The sequence below is a fragment of the Centruroides sculpturatus genome, unplaced genomic scaffold (assembly GCF_000671375.1).
Source record: "Centruroides sculpturatus isolate CEXI.00-Female unplaced genomic scaffold, Cexi_2.0 scaffold1273, whole genome shotgun sequence".
NCBI lineage: Eukaryota > Metazoa > Arthropoda > Arachnida > Scorpiones > Buthidae > Centruroides > Centruroides sculpturatus.
The window spans coordinates 167,549-191,618 of NW_019385646.1; the positions used below are offsets into that span (position 1 = coordinate 167,549).

General features: G+C 31.1%; 1 protein-coding gene across 1 annotated transcript in view; it reads left to right on the plus strand.

Annotated features, from left to right (window-relative positions):
- Window positions 1-12,375: 12,375 nt before the first annotated feature.
- The window catches only part of LOC111640855 (synaptogyrin-like), a 42,867-nt gene continuing 31,172 nt past the window's right edge, over window positions 12,376-24,070 (plus strand). The window contains exon 1 of the mRNA XM_023386928.1: window positions 12,376-12,496. Within this exon, the coding sequence (XP_023242696.1) occupies window positions 12,398-12,496 (99 nt within the window). The 5' untranslated portion in view covers window positions 12,376-12,397. The remainder of the gene's footprint in view (window positions 12,497-24,070) is intronic.

Consider the following 24,070-nt stretch of genomic DNA (forward strand, 5'->3'; position numbering starts at 1 on the left):
GACGGCGGAATATATATATATAATTATAATAAAGTTAAAATAAATTAAGTTAATATATAATTATATATACAGTACCTAATTTATATATAATACTGTACAGACGATAGTAAACTCAACTTACTCGCCTAAACTCTCTGTAGTGTGTTCTGCTGCTCGTCTACTATTGGTCCAGATTCGACCAATCCTGTCGCGACACGAGTCGGCGACGACGTTTTACGAGTCCCTTTTAGCGTCTTTATACGAATACTGTCGCAATTTTTTCGCCACGTTATAGGAATCTCCGTTATAGGAACCCGCGTTATAGCGAGTCTATTGTATTTGATTTTAGTAAGTTTTGAAACTTACGAAAAGTTTGATAAAAGAATTAAAGCTCTTATTTACGTTAAAATTTTAGAATTTTAATTTCGAATTTTAAAGAAATAGGTTTATTTTAAAATTTTATCTGCTTAAGGAATCGACTGATGTATGTTTCACTGCTGCTTTTTATCTTATTAGTTATTTCCATTCCATTTACTTTCCACTAATTTACGTATAATGCTAATTTTTATAAAAACTTTCGATGATGTTTTTTGTTATAAGATCAATAACTTTACACTGACTAAAGAAATCGAATCATAATATTTAATATCGTAGAGTCCAATAATAAATAGTAAAAATCTCTATATAAAATAGTATTTTAGCGAAAATATTGAGTTTGTGTAGATGAAATTATCGAGTTTGATTTTCCTCTGTAATTAGCGAATTAGATAGGCCTACTTCATATTTCATTACGATTGTCAGACTGACAGCGAAAGTTTCCATCATAATGGAATATTCAGAGGAATAAAACTAGATTCAGAGATTCATTTCTTTTCATTTACATATAGTTCCGTCGAAACTTTGCATCTCATTCATGTTGGCTGGCTTCATTATGCTTAGACTCGTTTACAACAGTAATGTTGAGGCAAGTAGCGTAATTAGAACCAATATTACGGCCCAAATTAAATGTGTATAAATCATAAGTTAAAATAAAAAAAATTTTTCGGTGACTTTTATACATCAAATTCCGGAATGTATAAAGATAATTTCAATTTCATCCATATATCTCTAAGACTTTCAAACCTGTAACATCTATACATTTATTATATTCACCGTCAAAGACAAAACTAAATCACTGTGTTAAACGTATTATTTTGTCTACTAATTCAAATAAATTATATTTTCTGTCATACTTGAAGTCACTATATTTAATGAAAAATTAAAATTTTCTGACCATGCCACACTGAAGGTTTGCACAAATGCAACAATTCGGTTGCAAGCACTCCTACACCTTCTGGATGTAGCTAATACGTCCGATATAAAAAGTAAATTCTCAGAAATCGTATAAACATGTGTATGTATATACATTTATTAGATCAATATTTTTTCCATACTTATTTAACTTTGACATTTATTTATTTACAAAAATAAAAAAGAGCTCCTGTCTCCCAGCCCATTTCTCCTTCAAATATGCTGCTATTTCTCAAAATAAATCCGTTCCATTGTATTGTCTTGAATCTAAGCAGCGTTGCAAAATTTCGCAAGTTATCAGTTGTTACTTTATTGTTTGAGAATAATTATGACCTAAATATTAAGTGCTATTTCTAGTTATTTCATTAATTATTTAAGTTAATTACTATATTATTAATTTTCAGTTAATGATGCAAAAGCTTTATTTTCTAATAATTAGCTTGATTACTTAATATATATATTTTATTTTGTAATCAAGTTAATATAGTAATCAAGCCAAATAAAGCAATTATCGATTATTGTCCTCGATCATTTTAATAAATTATGATTGACTGACATTTAATTTCTCTAAATAAATTTATTTTTTTTAATTAGATCAAAAAGAGTGTACGGAAATTATGAAATTTAAAAAATAATAGTATTAAATCGATGAATCATATTTATTGAATTTTTTATTTGAAATAAATTTTTTCAATTAAAATATTGAATCTTGAATTTTATTTAAAAGTAATATATTAACTGTCGCGTCACTTCTATTGGTCTTTCTATTTTCTCTTCGATCGATTTACAGTTATTATTTGAAAAGTCGCACGTAATTTATAAAATTTAGTAACATAAAGTATAACAGATAGGTGGATCATAAAAAATTCTGATATTTAAACATTTATTAAGAACTTTTCGAATATTTTTTAAAATTGTTGAGTTAGCACGAGATATTTATCGACCGCAACTATATTTTCGTGATGTAGTCGAGAAACAATTGCGTTTGTCACTAAAAAAGGCTTTACAAGAAATGCAGCTCATAAAAACATATGAATTCTCTAAATCATTTTTACTCTTAGTCACATTATTTTAACAAAACATACACGTTAAGTAAAATTTTTATTTTATTACTTTATCTAATATAAATCTTTGTCTTTTTTAAAGACATTTTATTCCAAAATTATTTTACAACTTGGTATTCCTGTTATTTGTCTTCTTCATATATATTTAAAGATTTATAAATCGTTTCTTGTTTATTAAATTTAATGTTTTAGGTCAAGGAAGTGATGAAAATATAAACCGAATAAAGACAGACAAAATGATATAAAATTGATTTACAAAAGTGTAAAAACAAAATATACGTAGAGAAAGATATGGATTTAAATTCAGAACAGAAAATTGCTCAAAACACGAAATAAATTTAAAAATAAAAAAACGATTAAAAAATCCAGCTAATAAATTTAATTACGGATGAAATATAAGAATTTTTAAACTTTCTAACCTTAGTTCAAGTTCGAGTTAAATAAGGTGAAGAGGATTGAACAAATTCGTTAAACCATTAAAAGATGTTATTGATCTTCAGAGATTTTAAGACTTTAAAAGATTAATTTTTTTCATTTGCTTAGAATTAAAAATTAATTTCAAAGGATAAATATATTTTTAATTTATAATTAATATATATATCCTTTGAAATTAATTTTTAATGCATATACAGTATATAATTTCTTTCCAAATAAGAAGTGAAGAACATCAACTATTGTAGATAAAAGAGAATAATAAATTCAGAATTCAATAACGATTTAAGAAATAAAAATCTAGGATTGAATCATTTAAAAATCATTTGTCTTATCCATTAGATTTAAAAAGAAAAATCTTAAAATTATTTTAATTAAATAACTGAAATCCGATTTCTTAACATTGATAAGTATAAGAATGACATTATCGAGGATAGCTTCCAATTATATTTCGAGCAAAACAAAAGGAAAATAGCATACAGAGATAGTGCTAAGTATAATCAAATTTTGATGATACAATGGTCATCGTGGTCATAACCACGCAATGATAATATATGTTGCAATAATGTTAATGAAACAAATAAGATTTGAGTGTTTTTAATATTATATAGTATTGAAACTAATAGTAAAAATATCAAGTACCGTACATCGAAAATTGTATTAAAAAAAAATAATGATAATTTATTCGCGTCTTTCTGGAAAGAATCTTTACAGTTTAATAACTACTTTTATATATACAAGTAACTAATCATTATTGATTAAACATTAGTTGTTAAGCTGCGAACACCAAAATTTAAACAAATTAAAAACTTGAAATATAAATTGAAAATATCGAAAGAAAGTGATCTTAATTAGAGTTGGTGTTTAGAGTCGGTTCAATGTTAGGATTACTCTCAAACTTGCATAACACCACCCTAATTGAGTCCCTAAATTTTATTTGCTTGTCCGACAATGATTAATAACAGTGTCTTTCTCTTTTTGTTACTCTAATGAATAATAAAAACGAAATTATTTGGCTACTTTACAATAAGAAAATGAAACATTGGAATTTAATCTGACGGTAATAGTGCAAAGATGATGAAATAAAATTAAAACCAGTCAATTGAAATTTTACTCAAAGGGAGAACAAAGGACAATGGACAACACAGTTCAATGGAGGATTGTCCTCCGAAATGAAGGCACTGTTGGAAAACCCTAATCACTCGTGTGGTTGTGTTTATTATTAAGTAGAGTTTCCTTGGTGATTAAGAAAAGGAAAACCCGTCAACAAAGGGGAGGCACGTGCCCAAGTGCCATAATGTATAGTACGGGTGCCCCTGAATCATACCTTTTAATCATTATACCAAAACTGGATGGCCGAGCGGTTAAAATGGCAACTTATTTCTATGGGGATACGAGATTGAATCGAAAAAACCCAGGATTTCCGGGGGTGGTCCCTTCGGATATGTTGGTTTCCGTCTCTTATTACCTAGTCTTTATTGTGGACCTTACTGAAGCCATAATGGCTTGCTAAAAAGACGACGTCCATAGGAGGAAAAATTTTTAAATATCATTATACCAAAGGCCGGGTCCATTATGTTGAGGGATGGGGACCAACATATTCAAGAACAGATCGCCCATGAAAAATTCTGAGGGTTATTGTGACCGCCTGAATTTTCCAGAGTGGTAGGCTGACTCCTTAATCACCTCTGTGCCATTCAGCTGTTATTTCATTTTGTGGCGGCAGAAGACACAATCCTGAGGAGAAGAAGGTTGGCAACATAAAAATGAAAAAAACCGACGTTACGAAACGACAACGACAATTTTCTTACTCAGACTTGAGGACGACGGACGCGAGCTACGTGTTTCTCCCCTTTTGGTGCAGAACAAAGGATTAGACTCATACGCCGATGAACGGAGTTTACGTACTTCACTCTTTGTGTAAATGACGCTTCAATACCAATGAATGTAATCGCAAAATTAGTGAAGAATTTACTTCGGAGAAATAAAGTTAGTTCCGAGTAAAGATTAAGTGTAGTGGGAATCTTTTTTTGTAATAATTGAAATCAATCCCGCAATTTCCTGAATACACTGCCTTAACTGATTTTATAGTCAAAACTGTCAGTAAGAAGCATTTGTTTCCTAATCTCGCTTTAAAAATGAATTAAAACAGAAAATTTAGTACATTTAAATCATATCAAATAAATCAGCGAAAAGCCTCTTCAGTGAAACTAGTTATTAAAATTTCTTATTAAAAGTTCATTTCATTTGTACAGATGTAAAGTATGTTAAACTAAACATTTTATATTGAAGGTTCAATAGCATTTCTGTAGATCTAATTATGACAAGATATATAATAACAGAATTATTCAAATTAAAACACACATTTTCTGTATTTCTAGAAGTTAATCAATTCATTTTTTCCTAATTGTCATTAAAAGTAACATAATTAAATAGAAAACAGGACAACGTTTTTTCGGCGCAGATATAAATGCTCGATACCAAATTCCATAAAAAGTGGAAGCTGAAATTTTCAGTTCTTCTACAGAGGAAATTAAGGCCTATAGTTGTCTCTGAAAAGATTATATCTATACATTTAGGCTGGAAATAACATTTACTGTATAACATTGAATGAATACATTTATTCATCCATTTAGTGTAGGCTATACATAAGAAACTGTAACATGTATACTGTATTTAACAAGTTTTTTCAGTAGCCTAATTCTTTAATAACATCATGCAAATAATCATGATTTTATTTTTATGTTTTTATTTCTTATTCGGTGGCACTTTCATTTCTCGCAATAAGATAAGCACAATTCGCTCAGACTAGAATCAAATGAAACTCCTTTTGTAAAACGTTTTCTTTCTAAACTGTTATTTCTTGTTATATCAAAATTAGAAGTACTATTAGAGGTGAATACTATCACGAATATGAATTCTAGAGGACTTAATCGATAAAGCATAAAGCATTTAATATTTTTATCAGTAAAGACAAGTAATAATATTTTGTTATTGGTTGCCACAGAAATATAGAATTCTGCACACAATAAGGCGAAAAGATATATTCGGCGTGATCCAGCTAAGCAATTTGGTTTACTTAGGCCTATTGTTGCTCAGTTAATGATTTTCTGGTTGTTGGTCGTGGTTCGCTTCTCGCTAACGGGCTGGCCATGTGAAGTTTTCCGGGTTTTCTTCCCGTTGGTAACATCTAAATAGGGGCAGTTTCCTGTAAAAGACGTCACGGAAGGCATTTCCCACTCGGCAGGTCACCCATTTGTTGCGTTGCCGTAATCGAATAAAACGAAACCTTATAAACAAGGGGGCGCCGATTTATTCTTACACATAACCCCAGTATCTTTCCATCCCCGATCCTGATATTTTATCTTCGCAATCGTAAATAACTTAGCAAAATTAATGCATTTTGTAAGGTTTCAAACAGGTTCTCATGTCCTGTCAAACGAAATACGCAATAATCATATCTTATATCCGTTCTTATAAAAAGGTTCATACCGACGAGTCATAGTAATAATTTCAATAAATTTACTATTAAAATTCACTTCATAAAATTCAGGTTTGACAGATATTTCATCATACTTTATACACTTATTCATAAAATCTTATTGAAAATTAAGATTAGTTTGATTATTTATGTTGTAAATTGAATTTCTTTCGGTCAATCTATATTCGATACATATTGTCAGAGACAAATACACATAGTTATTAAAATTTCGCAATTTTATATACTGTAATCTTTTTTCTTCTTCATTTTTGGCTCTTTCCAGCTTATGGACACTAAGGAACCTTTCAATCATACTCATCCTAGGTTCAGCCAGGCCCAAATGAGGCGGCTGAGCGATGAGGGATGAGTCCGCCATGTCCGGGAGAGACCGCACATAAAATATTCTTGGGGGAGTTACTGGCCTGGAATCTATCTCGGATCCCCAAGAGTGGCAGGCTGACGCCATAACCGCCTCGGCCATTCAGCCACTGAATCTACGTAATTCGAATAATTGTGTATGAAAAAAAAAAACAGAAATTTTGTTAATAAAGTCATTTATTTGCAATCGCATTTTACTCAACTGAGAAACATTGTTATATTCATGGATATAAATAAATTATTTAACAGCAAAGTTAACTTACAATATATATGATAAAAATATATTTTATTTTTACCTTTCCGAAACCTAGATTTATAGTGTCATCTGGGTAAAGAAAGTAGCAGATTTAACAATTCTTTCTCGGATTTAAATTAATAAAACATTATTTTGCTGTATGTTTACGTAATCATTTTGTAAGTTTTGAACTTTTTTCCTTTCTATTTTTTTCCTTTCCATTTGATTTTTCGTACTTTTTCAAAAACGTATTAATATGCTTCTTGTTTAGAACAATACATATTAAATACTACATATCAATGACGGATGCAAGGGCTACAGGAGATTAAACCCTCTCTATTAACACAAAATAAATAAATAAATAAATTTATTTGTTCGAACTTCAAAACATTGTTTTTTAAAACATTTATGATGGTAAATAAGGTTTTCGGATCATCTGCAATACAATCGTCGTGAAACAGTGGCGATTAACCATTAGGCTTGACTAGATTTAAGCCAAAGAGCCCAGAAGGATGGGCCTGAGAATAAAAACAAAAATATGGTTATTGCTGTAATAAAATATCAAATATGTTATTTAGCATAAAGTGTCATTGAAAACGTAACGTTTTCAATGGCACTTTATTCTATTCAACGAATGGGACAGAAGCAGGAGTGTCATTTCCACTATGGAAGATATGGAAGACTCCATACCTCACATATTGAAAAAACTATTTATAATTTAATGCAAGGCAAACCAAGGCACTTGCTCTCTGTATGAAAACAAATTTTTTCCTTGGATGTTGACCAATCGAACTCTTACATAATTCAAAGTATCAAAATTTTTCTAACTCTAAGCAATGCATCACCATTTTGTGAAAATGGGGGTCCTGCTTTCACAAAATTCCATACCTCAACACTTAAAGAACCGACACCCATGGACAGGAGATAAGATCGGGGAGCTTTACTAAACCTCAGTCTAGGGCCCAGGTGGTACCCAGGTTATAGTAAATCCGCTACTTGTGCACATGTTAATAAAATGTTATATTTAATTATTATTTATATATTTAACTATTCAAATATATTTAATTTTTGAGTTCTCCACTTTTGGTACTTCTGGATCCACCATTGTGATTGTATTAATACGCTTGGTGCAATATTGGAGATATTTGTACTATTTAAATTTATTTTCAATGAATGTAATATTCGAGATCTCGAATACTTTCTAGATTTGAAGCCCAAATTTATGATATTATTCTAGCATTTTGATAAGAAATAGGGAATTATTCGTGCAAGAATAGTGAATATTGATCATGAAAGCCAGAGAAACGGTATCTCCGGCATTCGATGCGTTAGATCAGGGGTGGCCAAACCGTGGCGCATGCGCCAAACTTGGCGCATTGGACGATTACAAGTGGCGCTTTAGTCAGTTCTGAGCAACATTGCCAGATTTGGCTTCTTTGCAATTAAGAATATTACATAGAAAATTAATTTTTTATAGTCTGTCTTGGCAAGTTCATTTGTTGCACAATTCGTTGCAATCAACTTTACAGATAAAATGAGTGTTCTCCACATAGTAAATTACAGTGTATGCATGTATGTTTATTTTCGATCAGTGCATAGGCGTCTAAATGACAGTGCTACCGTCCGGACAGTCCACGAGTCGGTTGGACTGCTACACCTGTTGACCTTTTTTTTTTTTTTTTTTTTTCTTTTTTTTTTTTCTTCTACGATTCACGATACATTCGCAATCGTGTATGCCACTAATGTCAAATGGGACTATTTTGTACGGGTAACTACACCACCACCGCATTTTTTATTAATTTTTTTTTCACACAACTGAATTTTGATCTTTTAAATTGAAATACCTGATTAAAGGGTGGCCGAAATTTTTCTCCGCCCCGGGCGGCTAACACCCACGGTACGCCACTGCGCATCTGAACTCGTCTATCAAAAAATTGGCGCATGGTATGCAAAAGGTTGGCCACCCCTGCGTTAGATACATACACTAAAGCATATGTCTGGTCATCATACCCTTGCAGACTGTTGCTACTGGATTAAGTTTATTATTGTTCTTTATATTTCGCAGTATTGCAACGTTTGTATAAAACCATTATTGTCTTACTATTCCGGTAGTAGCTAATATAGACTATATTAATATGTATTAAAAAGAAGTTATGATAAATGTTAAAAATTTTAAAATTTAATTTAGATACCAAAATATCTCCCTAACGAACAATAAAGGAAAGCGCAAGAATCAAAAGGTCCCAAGCGCCACTCTCACTCAAATTCAGATTTCTGCGAGGTTGAGTTGTTTATGAATCCGCATCGCCTCCAGAGATGGCGTGATCCTGTCACAACTAGAAAAACCTTAAAAGTAAAAATTGGATTCGCACCGCAGTTGTGTTAAAATCACTGAACTCTCAAAATGTCCCACGTGCACTTAATTAAGACCTGTTGAAGTTCGTATTAGGCTCTTTATAGTAATAATACTCTAATGGCATCTTTTTACAACTCTACAAGGTTTCAAAACTTGGCCACTTCATTGCCCAATAAAACCATTCAACATGGAAACCTTTTTGTCACTTGTCTATATGAAGACATCATCTTCAGTTATGATAACAGTGTTGACCAGATGGCCGAGCGATCAAAGTGGCAGCCTACCGCTCTGGGGTAGGGTCGAAAAATCCCCAGAATTTTTTTGAGGAATGGTCCGACTGGATATATTAGCCCGTGTCTTTCACCACCGTCCGTCCCATTGTGGCCCTGGCCAAACGCATAATGGGTTTGCTAAATGAGGCCATCTTAGTGCACACAGGGCGGAAAAAGTTTTAAAAAAAGTCATGATAACAGTGAAACTTTTAGGGTTCTAAGTGCCACCCTTATGAAACACATTATTATATTTTTAGTATAGTGTTTATTATTTAGTACTGTGTGACACTGACTTTCTGATGCCTATATCTATATCAGAATGCATTGGAATGCATTCTGTCGTTAACCAATTGCCATGGATCAATCCGGTTAAATGTAATACCTTAAGGTTTCAAGTTTCATAGTCTCAGTTGCTACATATCAATATAAAAGCTGAGACTGTTCTTTTGTGTCTCCTGTAAGGGCACGTCCATAAATTCGCTATTGTCCAAATGTTTGCTCGGCTTTCAGCGAATACCGATTAGTGTAGATGGTTTACTCGAGGCGAGTACATAGGGAAATGGAAAATGTTCGGTATTCGCTATTTCCCGATTCTTGTCGGTAAATTGTGCCGAATCAAAGATGACGAATATTCGTCTCCACACATTTGTGCTCGAATTTGTATACAGTATTTTATTTTGTTTTGTCATCAGTATTACTATTTTTGTCTTTTAAAACTAGATGAAGTCTTTTATTTTTGAATTTAGTTTATTTTTTTCGAGTTGGTTTATAGTTTAAGACTAAGTATTTATTATTATCAGTTTTTCTGTAGTTTTTTCTGGTGACTTTTTACAATACAACTTCATTGGTTTTTTAAATTCCTTTCTTTTTCATGTTTACATTTTTTTTGCTTCGGTGAAATGATAGCCTACTATCTGCTCTCTTCTTCTTTTAGGCTTTTCTTCACTAAAAAAGCAGCAAAACAAATTATTGTTTGAGAATTGCTCATTTTATAGCTATCAAACGACAATTGTCGTCCCCGCAACGAACCAATGCTTGATAAATAATGTGTGTACTTACTTGTGTGCTCGTCTAGTGACGAACACTTCGGCAAATGGTATGGCGACAAGGCATCGATGAATAGCGAATGTGTGGACGCCCCCTCAAATTCAGCTTTAGTGTTTGGGACTTTTTGATTATTTCACGCCCCAAATACTCTTACAAAGACAATAGAACGACAGTAAAATTATACATATGCTTGAATTGGTGTTTTTGTTTCAACGAAAACTTTTAAATTACAGTAGAACCTCGATTATCCGGACCTCTATTATCCAGATTCTCGATTATCCGGATTGTTCAAAATAAACAAAAATTTTACAAATTTACTGATTTGCACTTGGCAAATTATGATACTGTTTATGTACGTGATGGAATGCATAACTTTTTCTGTTTCAACAACGTCTCATGTGAAACAGTGGTCGTAAACTCTTAAATATATTTTGCGTCGTAATAAAAATATAACTTGACATACGTAGTTATAAATAATTTTATTTTCAAATTATATCATTTCTATGACCAAGGGCGGCGTAAGGCATGGACAACGTAGGCCACCGCCTACGCCTCGCGGGCCGAAGGGCCTCGCGTTTCGAAGGTTTATGCATTACTTAAAAGCCGCGAACGCGACGCAAAAATTTTACTCGTCATAAAACGATAAAATAGTTTGTCAAATTTTTATTCATAAAAATGCAGTTTCAACTGCTTTTTATTTTATAAAATCCGTCTTCTTGCGCCACCAGAGGGCCTTTTAGACAATAGGTAGTCTGTTAGCTCTGGTCAGCTTCTTCTTCTTCAATCCAGTTTATGTGGAGATTCTATCCTGTTGGTCTTTTCTCCGATGTACATCGCTTTATGTCTATCCTTAATCCAATAGGCCGGATGGCCGAGCGGTCAAGGTGGCAGCCTACCGCTTCGACTGAAATAATTAAATCCTAAATATGCGGCCGGATGGCCGAGCGGTCAAGGTGGCAGCCTACCACTCTGGGGGATCCGGAGTCGAATCCGGACGGGTCAAGGAATCCCCAAGAGCTTTTCGGGGGGTGGTCCGTTCGGATATGTCGGGCCCCATCCCTCACCACCCGGTCGTCCTATTGTGAGCCTTGCCGAACTCATAATGGGCCTGCAATAAGAGGCCTTCTTAATAATGTCCACAGGGCGGAAAGAGTAAATAAATAAAAAAATCCTTAATCCAATGCCTATTTAAAAAATAAAAACCGAACAAACAACCAAGGTTAAACCAACAGCCAATTTTTTTCAGATTGAATAATGATAAGTTTTTTATTATAATAAACCAAAATTTCTAAAATATTTGTTATATAAATTTATTTTAATAATTTTTATTTATCTCCATTACGATTTCAATTTGTTATTTATTACAATAGATTTATATTTATACTGACAAACAGTAGATCTATAATTAAACTATTTTAAAAATAATTATTGACCCACATCAACAATATAAATGAATTATGTCGAAATTTTTAATTAGCTTTAATACCAATTTTATAGAAATTGGAGATTAATTTCTGTATTACGAAATCCCTAACATTTTGCAGGATATTTTCCAACAAATACATTATTTTCTTCATTATCTATTGCAACCCTTCAGTTTTTAACCTGGATGAGTGATCTTTTAGAACAGAAAAATAAAGTGATTATATTATATTGATTGCGTTGGCGCATTACGGAAAGTAATATATATATTTCTTTAAACAGAATATACGGAATGAAATGGAGAATGATATTTTAAAATTAAAAAATGTAAGTAAGATATTCAGTTAAAATTGAAAGTGTTTGTTTCGCTTGGTCTGTCCATGCCTGACGTCACTCCTCCCATCATCCCATCATCCCATGATTCCGTGCGGTGTTTCCAATATGAACGGTGGGGCTTACGGAGCAGGAAAAGCTGGGGCTCCATTCGATCCCTTCGCTTTTATCCAGAGACCACAAGTTATCCTAAGATTGTTATGCTGGGTAAGGACGATATTTTTACACTGGCTTTTTTTTCTAAATTCGACTTTAAATAGCGAATGTATTATTATCCGTTTGAGAGATATCGATTGACTTTAAGCCTAGTTATGTAGCTTTGCAGCCAGACATATTTCGTCGGAGAAAATAACGGCAATTTAAAATTCGTTTCCTAATGTTTACAAATAATTAACAAAGTTAATTACAACGAAATACTCTTTATAAAGTGTTGGGGAATAGATAATATCAAAAAATTCCATTTAAACTTATATAATTTAAAAGTTTTTTGTTTTAAAATTACTTACTTCAATTCTATATGAAGTAGAAATTTTGTAGTGTATTTAATTGCCTAAAAATTTTTCTCTTGTCTAAATTAGTCTTTTAGCCATTTTATAATGAGAATGAGAGATGTGTTAAAATAATAACTGAGTAATTTTATAAATTTCATAAAATATTTGCACATTATATTATTATTTTTTTTCAGTAGAAGTTACTTTTAGATTATTATAAAATGTTATAAAGAGGAAATACCTAAAAGTAACTACTACTTGCTTGTTTTTCAGTTTAGATAAAGTTGCTTGATTATTTTATTATGACATTTATATGATTACTGTCTGTTTTGACTTGATCTTACAGTTGCAATAGCATTCTTCTATTACATACCTTTTATGTAATTAAGAAATTTTTCTTTTTGTGCAATTATTCAATGCTATTTAGTGAGTCATTTTATGTATCAAATGCAGCTAGATTTATGTGGAAATAAAAATAAATATTATGAAATTATATAAAAATTATTTAATTCGATACTTGAGAAAATTAATACATATTATGTAAATTTTGTTATCAAATTCTATTAATGAAACATATCAGCAATAATTATCTCCGAATTGCAATAACTTTATTATTGAGAAATTACTTATATCTTTGAACGTCTTCCTTCAAAGGAAATGATATTTTTGATTTGTTAATTTTCCAGAGAAAATGTAATAATTAAAGAATTAACAGAATGTTTTATGATAAAAATGTTACTGATTATAAGATAGATAAATTAAAACAGAAACTATAATTAATATATACAGTTATGTTTTTAATTTTGTATCTGTAAAGATTATTAATCTTATAAACAGGCATTATTTTATATCATCATTATTTATTAAATAATAAACAATGAGGTGTGAATATGACCTTATTATTTTAAATGTTTGAGCAACAAAAACAATTTTTTACATACATTTTTTTGAACATATAAATGGTGATTGATTTCAAGTGAAAGAATATTGAATATATAATTAAATAAATTTACAGATTTAAATTGTATTATCAAATTTTGGAAATGAAATGTTATATTTTATTTTTTTATTTTAAAATAATTTAGACCATTGAATTTTTTTTATTTCCAATACCTATTTTAAATGTTACTAACAATAGATAAGTTCATAATTTATTCAGTACTTTATTATATATTTCATATAATATTTAATATTTATTTTAAAAATATTTAGACTAATTCTATGAATCTACATTTTTTAAGGTTATATTTCTGCATAAAGTGCTTTGTTTATTTATAGCTTATAGATGCCCTAAAAAATGCCCTAAATAAAATCTTATTTATTTCTTGCAGAAATTAAAACATATATAAATTTCACAAATTTGCATGATTCTCTTTCAGTTTATATATTATGCTCTATTGTGTGTGTGTGTATACACACACAATAGTATATTATATTATTAAACGTGTGTATTTTTTATTACTTTTTTATATATTCATATTTTTCAGACTAATGAAATGAATTTCATATTAGAGATACCAATTTCTTAATGAATCAAAACTATTTCAAAACTTTAAAACTAAACTTCTACTTTCACAAATAGAACGTATCAAAATAAAAGTGCTACATTCTTCCAACTGGCAGCAAATTATTATTAATTGCACAATTAGAAATTCAGCTGTAATACAAAACATACTTTTATTGTGAAAATAATAATTCAGTAAAGAACAGTTATTTATGCTTTAAAGACCATTAAAATTGTAAAATGTTCATAAAGATAATTTTTATTAATCATATTAAAAGCTAGTTTGAACTATAGAAGAAATTTGTTCATTTAGATGCATCAGTTGGAAGAAACTATTATCACAGAATAAAATTTCTTTAATTAAAATTTTTAATTGAATAGTATGTTCCAATTAATAATTTACTTTTTTAGAATTTTGACTATGTTAGATCAATAAAAAATTTTTTATTTTTATTAACCAATTTTAAAAAAAAGATTGTTTATATGTATATGTACATAATATTTGATTACTAAAAATAATAAATGAAGATCAGTTTCAATAATTCAATATATAACATTTAATCCTAGGGGTAGTCTGGAAACTTATCAGAATTTTTAAACTTTTCAAAGACAAGTTTAAAATCTATGGTATGATTTATTATAATATAAGCATNCGATAATAAGACAGTGTCTTATATTAATTTTTGCCCTGAATATTTATCTGTTATGCAATTTGTGTTAAAATGACAATGTTTAGTTACATAATTTAAAATGTAACGTACAGGTACAGATAGCAAGATAGAAGCCTGAAACATGTTATCAATGTAGCAATGTTTATATTGTTTCATATGATTTTTATTAGTTATTTCCTACAAGTAAATGATATTGTTAATTAAAGTTACTAAAATTTGAAAAATTAATAGAAAGAAAAATTCTAGAAATTTGTTTAAAAAACTAACTTTTATATTTCAGATACCTGTGTATAGATAACAGTTATAATAGGAATACAGTGGTACCTCGGTATACGTCTGTTTTAGAGTACGTCCTGTTGGACGAAACAAATTTTGCTTGGTATACGACTTTTATTCAGTATACGACTTAATTATACGCGCCATCTATGAACAAGTAGCACTATTGGTGTACTACACCAGACTAGACGTTCGCAGTGCAACGGTTTATAACTTTGTTAAATTTCTTCTGATTTTAATGTGTAAGTAAAATTTTATTATTTTTATTAATCATGAATTGCAAAAAGGCAAATGAAAAGCAACAGAAAACTAAAAAATGACTAGGATCACAATGGAACTGATAAAAGAAATTGTTGAGAAATATGAAGGTGGCATGCGTGTTCAAGATTTTAACTGTTGCATACCGTATTCTGAGAACGATGATATCGACAATCATGAAAAATAAAGACATTATTAAATCTGCTAATGTTGCGAAAGCAGTTAAATCAATTTCTAAACAGAGATCGAAGACATTAGATCATGTTGAGAAATTGCTTTTGCTTTGGATAACTGAAAAACAGTGTGCTGGAGACAGCATATTAGATGCAATTATTTGCAAGAAAGCTAAAAAGATAATGAAAAATCAAGCAGGAACTAGCCAGGAAAGCGAGGTGTTTAAAGTCAGCCATTTTTTTTCACATGAGAACGGATTAATCATTTTTACGTTACTTCTTATGGGAAAGGTTGGTTTGGTATACGTCCTATTCGGTATAAGTCCAAACATCAGGAACGGATTAAGGTCGTATACCGAGGTTCTACTGTATTATATGTTGACTTATGAGAATGGAGTTACAAAAACTGAGTCAAAAATGTTCAATAAAATAAATAAAAATAAAATTTTTTCCTAGAGAATAATTACATGGATTTTCTATATATATAAATTCACAAATTTTACAAATGTTTTCAACCTATTTAATATAGGCCATCATCCTATATTAAATAGGTTGAAAACATTTGTAAAAATAAAAGAATTTTAAGCTCAGCAAAATTAGGTGTTGGTGAAACTGAAATTAAATATTTACTTTACTTTCATAATCTTAATGACCTAAAATTTTTTGAGAATCAAATTTTCAAACAATTCAAATTAGATATTTACTTCATTACATACATTTGCAAATTGATATTGCAATAATAATATATCATTAAAATAATAATAATAAATATATTTCAAAAAGATCTGATTTGCACATATTCACAAATTATAATTATGGATTAAGTAAAATGGACACAAAACTCCCATTAGTTTTTTTAATTACAACTGAAGACATGAATGGATGACAATATTACATGACAAATTGAAAATTTTGAGTGAATTGATGTTTAAATTTTTGTTATATAATTATTCCGATGTAAATATTTCTATAAAATAGTGGGTTGTAGAGAATATTCTGTGTCACGTAGTGAGTGTCATTTAATTTCTGAGATATTTCATGATGGTATGTGAGATGGATCATTACACCTTCATCCTTGCAGAACAATCAAGTTTTCAATGATTTGTAATATAACACTTTCATCCACTTATGTCTTCAATTCTCTCACAACCACAAGAACATAGTAGTGTTGAAAGCAAAATCAGCCTAGTGAGACAGCATATACTGCTGCTTTTTGCAATAATTTTTATAAGTGAAATCTTTTATTTATTCTGTTTTTAATTTCTGAAAGATTCAAAAAGATGAATAAATTTATTTTTATGACATATAGATTAAATAAAATATGGAATGAAACATATTATTTCTATAAATGTGTGTTCTAAATGGCTTTATTTTTGCCCAAAGAAATAAATTTGGAGATAGACTTATTTTGTTAAAATTAGGATTTATTGGAATGTTAAATTTTACAATAGAAAAATAGAAGAAATGAAGTATAGTCATGCTGGAAAGAAAAACTATCTAAGCATACATAAATGCATGTATATTTATGTATGGGTTACAGTTAAATTGATAAATCTGGTGATTATGCATAATCACTGGATATTTTGCATAACAATCAACAGTTTTGGTGAATGTGATTAATTTTACAAAAACATGAATAATTTATGACATTAATTTGTTTGAACAGCATTCCCTGGTTAAAGTAATAAATCTCATATTACTGTAAATTTGAACTTGTCTTATTCCTATGAGGTGCCTCCTGCATCCATATATATACCAGCAGTAATTTTTTATTTTCCCAACTGTTATGTACACACAACAAGGAAAAATATTTGGAATCATGTCAAATTTGGTTCTTTGGGTTTTTGCAAATCTCAATGTTTTGAGACTCCTGAACCCAAAAAATGTAAAAAAGAAAGGAGGAAATTGTGGGCTAGTGTGTTGGCATATATTGCAAGATGGGGTAAAGATTAAGAAACGAAATTGGCATGATAGCTTGTGTACAGTCAGTTCAAAAAGTTTAGAATAATTTAACTCAATCACAAAGTACCAACCCTTCAATGACAATAACTAGGTAAAATAATAAAATTATGAAAAAGCTGAATAAGGGGATATTTAGCCTAGCCTTTAGCTATACTTTTATCTAAAAATATTAATTTATAAATAAAGTGTTAGTCATAATTTTTCACTTAAGTGAATGATTTCTACTTAGTCAAAAATTTTAGAATATTTGAAATTCTGTTAAACTTTTTGAATAATATGAAATAAATTTATAAATATTGTTCAATTATAAGTAATAGTGCTTGTAATTTACTACAATTATATAAATTGTATCACAGGTACCGTGTTTCCCCGATAATAAGACAGTGTCTTATATTAATTTTTGCCCTGAAAGGTGCGCTAGGTCTTATTTTGAAGGGATGTCTTATCTTTCCATGAAGAAGAATTTACATTTATAGTCAAACTTAGACGAGAGTGACGTATATCCAGTGGTGTCAGACTGAACTTAAATTTATACAACTCTTGCAGAGTTGTTGTATAAATTTTTGATTATCGAGATAAGATCCCATATTCTGAAGAGCAGGCCATAATTTATGCCATTTTACACAGTCAAAGGCTTTAGCATAGTCTACAAAGGTAAGCTTTGGCATTAAAGTCATAGGCCTTTTCAATAATTTGTCAGATCAATTAAATTAAATTATCCACAACCGTGAGGCAGATAATAGTGAGGGCTTACAGACCAAATGATGGTCTTAAAATTAAAATTAAAATGGTCTTAAACAGTACCAACATTAATTTAGTCCCTGACCTTTGTAATAAAACCCAAAAATACATCCAACCAAACCACCCAAACAATATGGTTAATATCCTTAAAAAAAGCAATGTGATATACATGTTTAACTGTAGCTGTAATAACCCTATGACCTATGTAGGTGAAACAAAAAGATGTCTCAATGTTCGTATAAAAGAACACAAACGCCATCAAATACAATTCTGAATACTTTGCAGTTGCCAAACACTTCAACCTATATGGTCGTGAAATTAATAAAAGTACAATAAAAGCAATAAAATTTGAAACCAACACTTATAAACGTAAATATCTTGAGCACATAGAGATTTTAAAAATTGATAATGTTAATAGAATTAATGATAACTTAGGTGTTAAAATTGACAAAGGATGGTATAATTATATCTTTTAAAAAACTAAATATCTTTGTGTTGTAATGTCCACATGTACTGTTAAAACCGTTAAGAATTTGTAATTGTATCACATGTTGTCACCACTTGTACACCAGATGTGGACTGAAACACACCTCCCTCACTATCACTCCCAGCACCTTGTTGTAAGCTGGCACCTGCTACTCTGTCATCTTACCTTTTTTTGGTATGTACATTACCTGCCTGTATAACTTAGTCCATTAGTGTTAGCTAATTATTGTCTAACTTATAACTGTTTTGTATCAGCACCCTATATGTCATCCCACCAATCAAAGTCATGAAGATTTATTACACCTGTTTACACTGATATTGCCTACTGCTCATACTGTTATATTGGCATCTTCACCTTTATATTGCATAGTTTTAGGCATAGTTTTTAAGTTTACCTTACTTTGTATAATTTTTAATATACCACCTACTTTAGATATTACCTACTGATGATGCTTACTTATATATTGTATAACTTTAGGCTTAGTTTTAAGTTGACCGTTACCTTGTATAATTCTATTATGTCATTACCTTTAATACCAACTGATGAGGGACTGTTTTCTATTAGGAAATAGTCCAAAACGCATTTTGGGTTTTCGTTTTCACACTTATGTAGTAACTTTTTGAGTTTATTATATTGTTTTCACTTTGATCTCTGAGTGTTTGTGCCCATCATTTGGTCTGATAAGCCCTCACTATTATCTGCCTCATGGTTGTGGATAATTTAATTTAATTGATATTATTATATCAAGGGCTAGAAGCAACTTTTGTAATAATTTAATTTGTCAGATGTTCAAGATTTGTTTACGGGTTCCGTTATCACTTGTTCTTCATCTATTTCAGGTAATAGGAAGGATTTCAAATGGTTATTAATTATTTAGAGTACAGTAGAGCCTCGATTAACCGACACCTCAGTTAACCGACCGTCCTAGTCGGCAAATTTCAAATGTCCGCTAGTGATGTGGCGCTACAATATTTAGCTATGTCATGGCTACTTTAATATTATTTTTACGTGTTTTAGCTGGCAACACTCATTTGACTATGAAAGGGAGCCAGTATTTAAACGAGCCTTAATTTTCTAATTTTTAACGATATAATAGCAACGATTATTATTTTAAAAATTTTTGTTAGGCTTAATATCGATGAAAATTCAACATGAAGTAGATTAATAGTGATATACTAATATACTAATTACATGAGATATAATAATATACTACACTAATGGATTTTTTTATACTTTTCGGTTATCCGACTTTTCAATTATCTGACCCTAATTATCTGACCCAATTATCTGACTTTTCAATTATCCCCAGTCCCTAATTGGGTCGGATAATCAAGGCTCTACTCTATTACTTTACTGGCATGATTGATTAGACTGATAGTTCTATAATTACTACAATAAGTTGGTGCACCTTTTTTTTATAAATTGGAATAAATGTGGATATACACCAATCTTCTGGCCATCTCTTCAATTTCCAAATTAAGGAACAGATTTTATGAAATATATCAACACTCAATTTTCCCATTGCTTTTAAAAAGTTTGGAGGTTATGTTATATTGTCAGGTTCAAGAGCTTTGTGATTTCTTAATGTACTTATGGCTTTTTCTACCTCTGATTTAAGAATCGATGGTTCAATTTCCCTTGTCCATCCATTCTGAAGTTGATTATCATTTTTTTTTTTGTCCTGTGTCTTTATAAAGTTTCTCGCAGTATTTTCTCCAAATATCCGCAATCCCCTCTGTATCAGTTATGATTTCATCATTTTTATTATTTGTGTGCATGGTTTGAACTCTCTTGCTAGATATCTAACTTTATCATATAAGTCACAAGTCCAATTATTATTTTCATGGAATTCTATTTCATTGCTTATTCTGTTGATATAATCATTTTTGTCTTTCTTACAAGCCTAAAATCAAAACCTTTAAATAATCCAGCAAATCGTTTTTTAATATCTTAAAAACGCTTTCACACGCTTTAAGTGATCATCCTCAGTTATCATTTTGAATCGAACGAAGAATTCGAAATTACGTAAAACAAAATTCAAAAAGCGGTTACATAAATGTACGTTAACATTTACCAAGTTTAAATAATTGCAAAAATTATACAAGTTAATTAAATCGAAACAAAGAAATAAAATAAAATATATACATTCAGTAAAAATTATCTTAATTATTCTTCCCGCTTACATAAACTACGTCAACTCATCGTAGAAGGATTTCCATGCCGATGACAATCCGTCAGCATCCCTATGATTAATACAGTTTGTGTGCAACTGCGCCTTGTGAATTTCTAGTTTTTCCAGATGTTTTATGGCCTGCCTGGATCTTGTAGCTTTAATGATCGACGCCCGATCCCAAAAGACCTCGATATTCTGTTGCTTGGCAAAGGCAGCAAGCACCGTAGAGTCTACGTTTTTATTTACCGAGTGCTTATGTTCAGCAATTCTTTTCTTTAAGTTTCTCATGGTTGCTCCTATGTATACCAAATTAGAATTAAATCTACGGTCTTTTAACGGTATTGAGTATACCCCTGCCATCGTGTTGCGTTCGTAACTGCCTTTATCGTTCCTTAAGAGCCTGTATACGGTGGGATTACGCTTGTAAACTATCTGTATGTTCTTATCTCTGGTAATTTTTTTAACCATTCCTTTGAGGAACGGTATGTAATTAAGCACGACTCTTTCTTTACGCTGATTCCCTCCCTGAGAGGGGTGGCGCTTCCGACAATTCGCAATGAGAGCATCTATTCTTTCTCTACGGTATCCCTGCTGTATCGCTACGTTTCGTATATAATCCAATTCTTTGTACGTGTCGCAGATGCTGGTGCAATGCGTGTGTGCCCTCATTATCCATGAACGAAAAACGGCGATTTTTATATACTCAGGGTCTGCGAAGGAATGACGATAGGAAGATAAGTGGGTTTCCAGTATATGTCTGTTCTGATTTCCCCGTCTTTGCAAGTTATAGATAAATCCAAAAAATTAACATTGTTTCCACTTTCCTGCTCTAGTTCCAGGGTTAATCCATATGGGTTGTCGTTGATCAGATCTATAAATTGGTTAACCATGCGATTATCCTTCCATAAAATAAAGATATCATCCACATATCTTGCGTAAGCCAATATGTCTTCCTGGAATGAGGGGAGTATATCGTTTTCGAGTTTACGCAACACTAATTCGCAGAGTATAGCTGACATGGGGCTACCCATCGGTACGCCCCGTGCCTGCAAGTAAGTTTTATCTTCAAATTGGAAGAAAGATGTGTGGCAAATTAAATCTGCCAACTCCAAGATCTGCATGTGGTATTTCATCGAATTGCTAATTTTTGCTAACAAAAAGTCTCTGAGAGTGCAAAAGCAGGGAGGTAGTTTAATTGACGGGTACAGAGCTTTGTAATCCAATACCGTCATCCATTCATTATCCATAAGCATAACATTCTCCAACCTTCTGAGTACCTCCACCGAATTCTTTACCGAAAAAGGTGAGTCTTGCATATTTTTTCGTATAAACTTAACCAGTTGTTTCTCTATCTTGAATGTAGGTGCATTACACTTCTCCACAACTGGGCATAATTGTGTTCCTGGTTTATGCATTTTTCCGAATGCGAAAATTCTTGGTGTTCTTGGGGTCTGCATAACAGCTCTCTCCATGTCTAGAAGACACGCCAAGGGAGTTAGCATAAATCTCCTCACTCTTTGTTGCAAAGCTTCTAAAAAATTATTTGGTGCAATAAGAGACTCTGTATTACTAATGTATTCATGCAATTTCTTTCTATATGAATCCCTCTTAATGAGCACCATACCCTTTGTTTTGTCCGCTTTTAAGAGTACAACATCGTTCCTTCTGAGCCATTCTCTGGTTTCTTTTATACATCTTTGGAAATGTAATGCGTTTTTGTTGTTTCGTTTCTCATTTTCGGCTTGGAATCTCATTTTCCATCTACAGTAATCCTGCATAGTTAAGCTCATGTTCTTTATAAGCATCTCAATATTCAGTATGATGTCCTCAGAGCGTATTATCGGCGTAGGAGCAAAACAAGGACCGTATTCCAAAGCATTCAACAAGCATTGCGGAGGAGAAATATTGTCCCAAGCAGTTAACAACACTGTTTTTCTTACCCTCGGTTTAATATTCTGGCACTTGAACAGCCATTTTAGCTTTTTAATATACTTGCGTTTCAGTCTATTCTCTAAAGAGTAAGATAATGCAATCACCCTGCTATTAACTTCCTTCAAAAGAGCTTGGTTCTCCTTATAAAGATCATTTTCCAACTTTATGAGAAGGTGCAATAATCTATAATACAGGCATCTAGTACATCTGATAGCCTTATTGAGGCATAAACTCTTCAATTTTGGCAACAAACTGTGACAATCCAATGGAAGTCTGATGTGATTTGCTGGATTATTTAAAGGTTTTGATTTTATTTATATAGTGTAGTTCAAGTAAGAAAGTATTTTATTTATTTATTTCTTACAAGCCTTTTTAATTTTTTTGTTTAGCTCTTTCATCTTATCATCATCATCAGCAGTTGTTGAGGTTAATAATTTTTTTCCTTTCATCTAATAACTCAAGGGTGCTATTTGTCATCCAATGTTTCTTTTTCTGTGGCCAGTTTTGAGTGGTGCATTAATGTACTCCAGTTAAAATCCAGTTCCTTGTTTGTATCCATAAATCATCTAGGCTGTCTGTAACAGATGGAGGTCTGAAATTTTGGAGAGTTTGTTGCAAGATTGAACTACCTGGAGTCTCAATTCTTGGGTTGATCTTTGAGTTTTTTTGTGGTTTGGCGTTTTAGTGTTAATCCACCTTTAATAGCTTGTGATCAGAGTTAGAGAATGCTTCAGGTCTTGCTATGACATTATTTATTGATGATCTCCATCTTCTTCGTATTAACATGTAATCAATTTGATTTTTGTATTCACCTGTTGGTATTCACCAGGTAGAGAAACATCAATAATGGTGTTTATACATGGTGTTAGTTATTGAAAGACTGTTGTTGTTTGCAAACTGTAAAAGTCTGTGGGGGTACAAAATATCGTGTGAATGAATCAACATGATAAAATATAAGTGCTCAACCAGGGGATAAATTTATAACAAGTGTGCTTGGTGGAAACAAACGCTTATTAAGGGGAATCCATTGGACTCAATAGGGACTAGACAAGACAACCATTGAATTCTATAACAATATTTCTTTAATATACTTGGGAGGATACAGTACTCCCA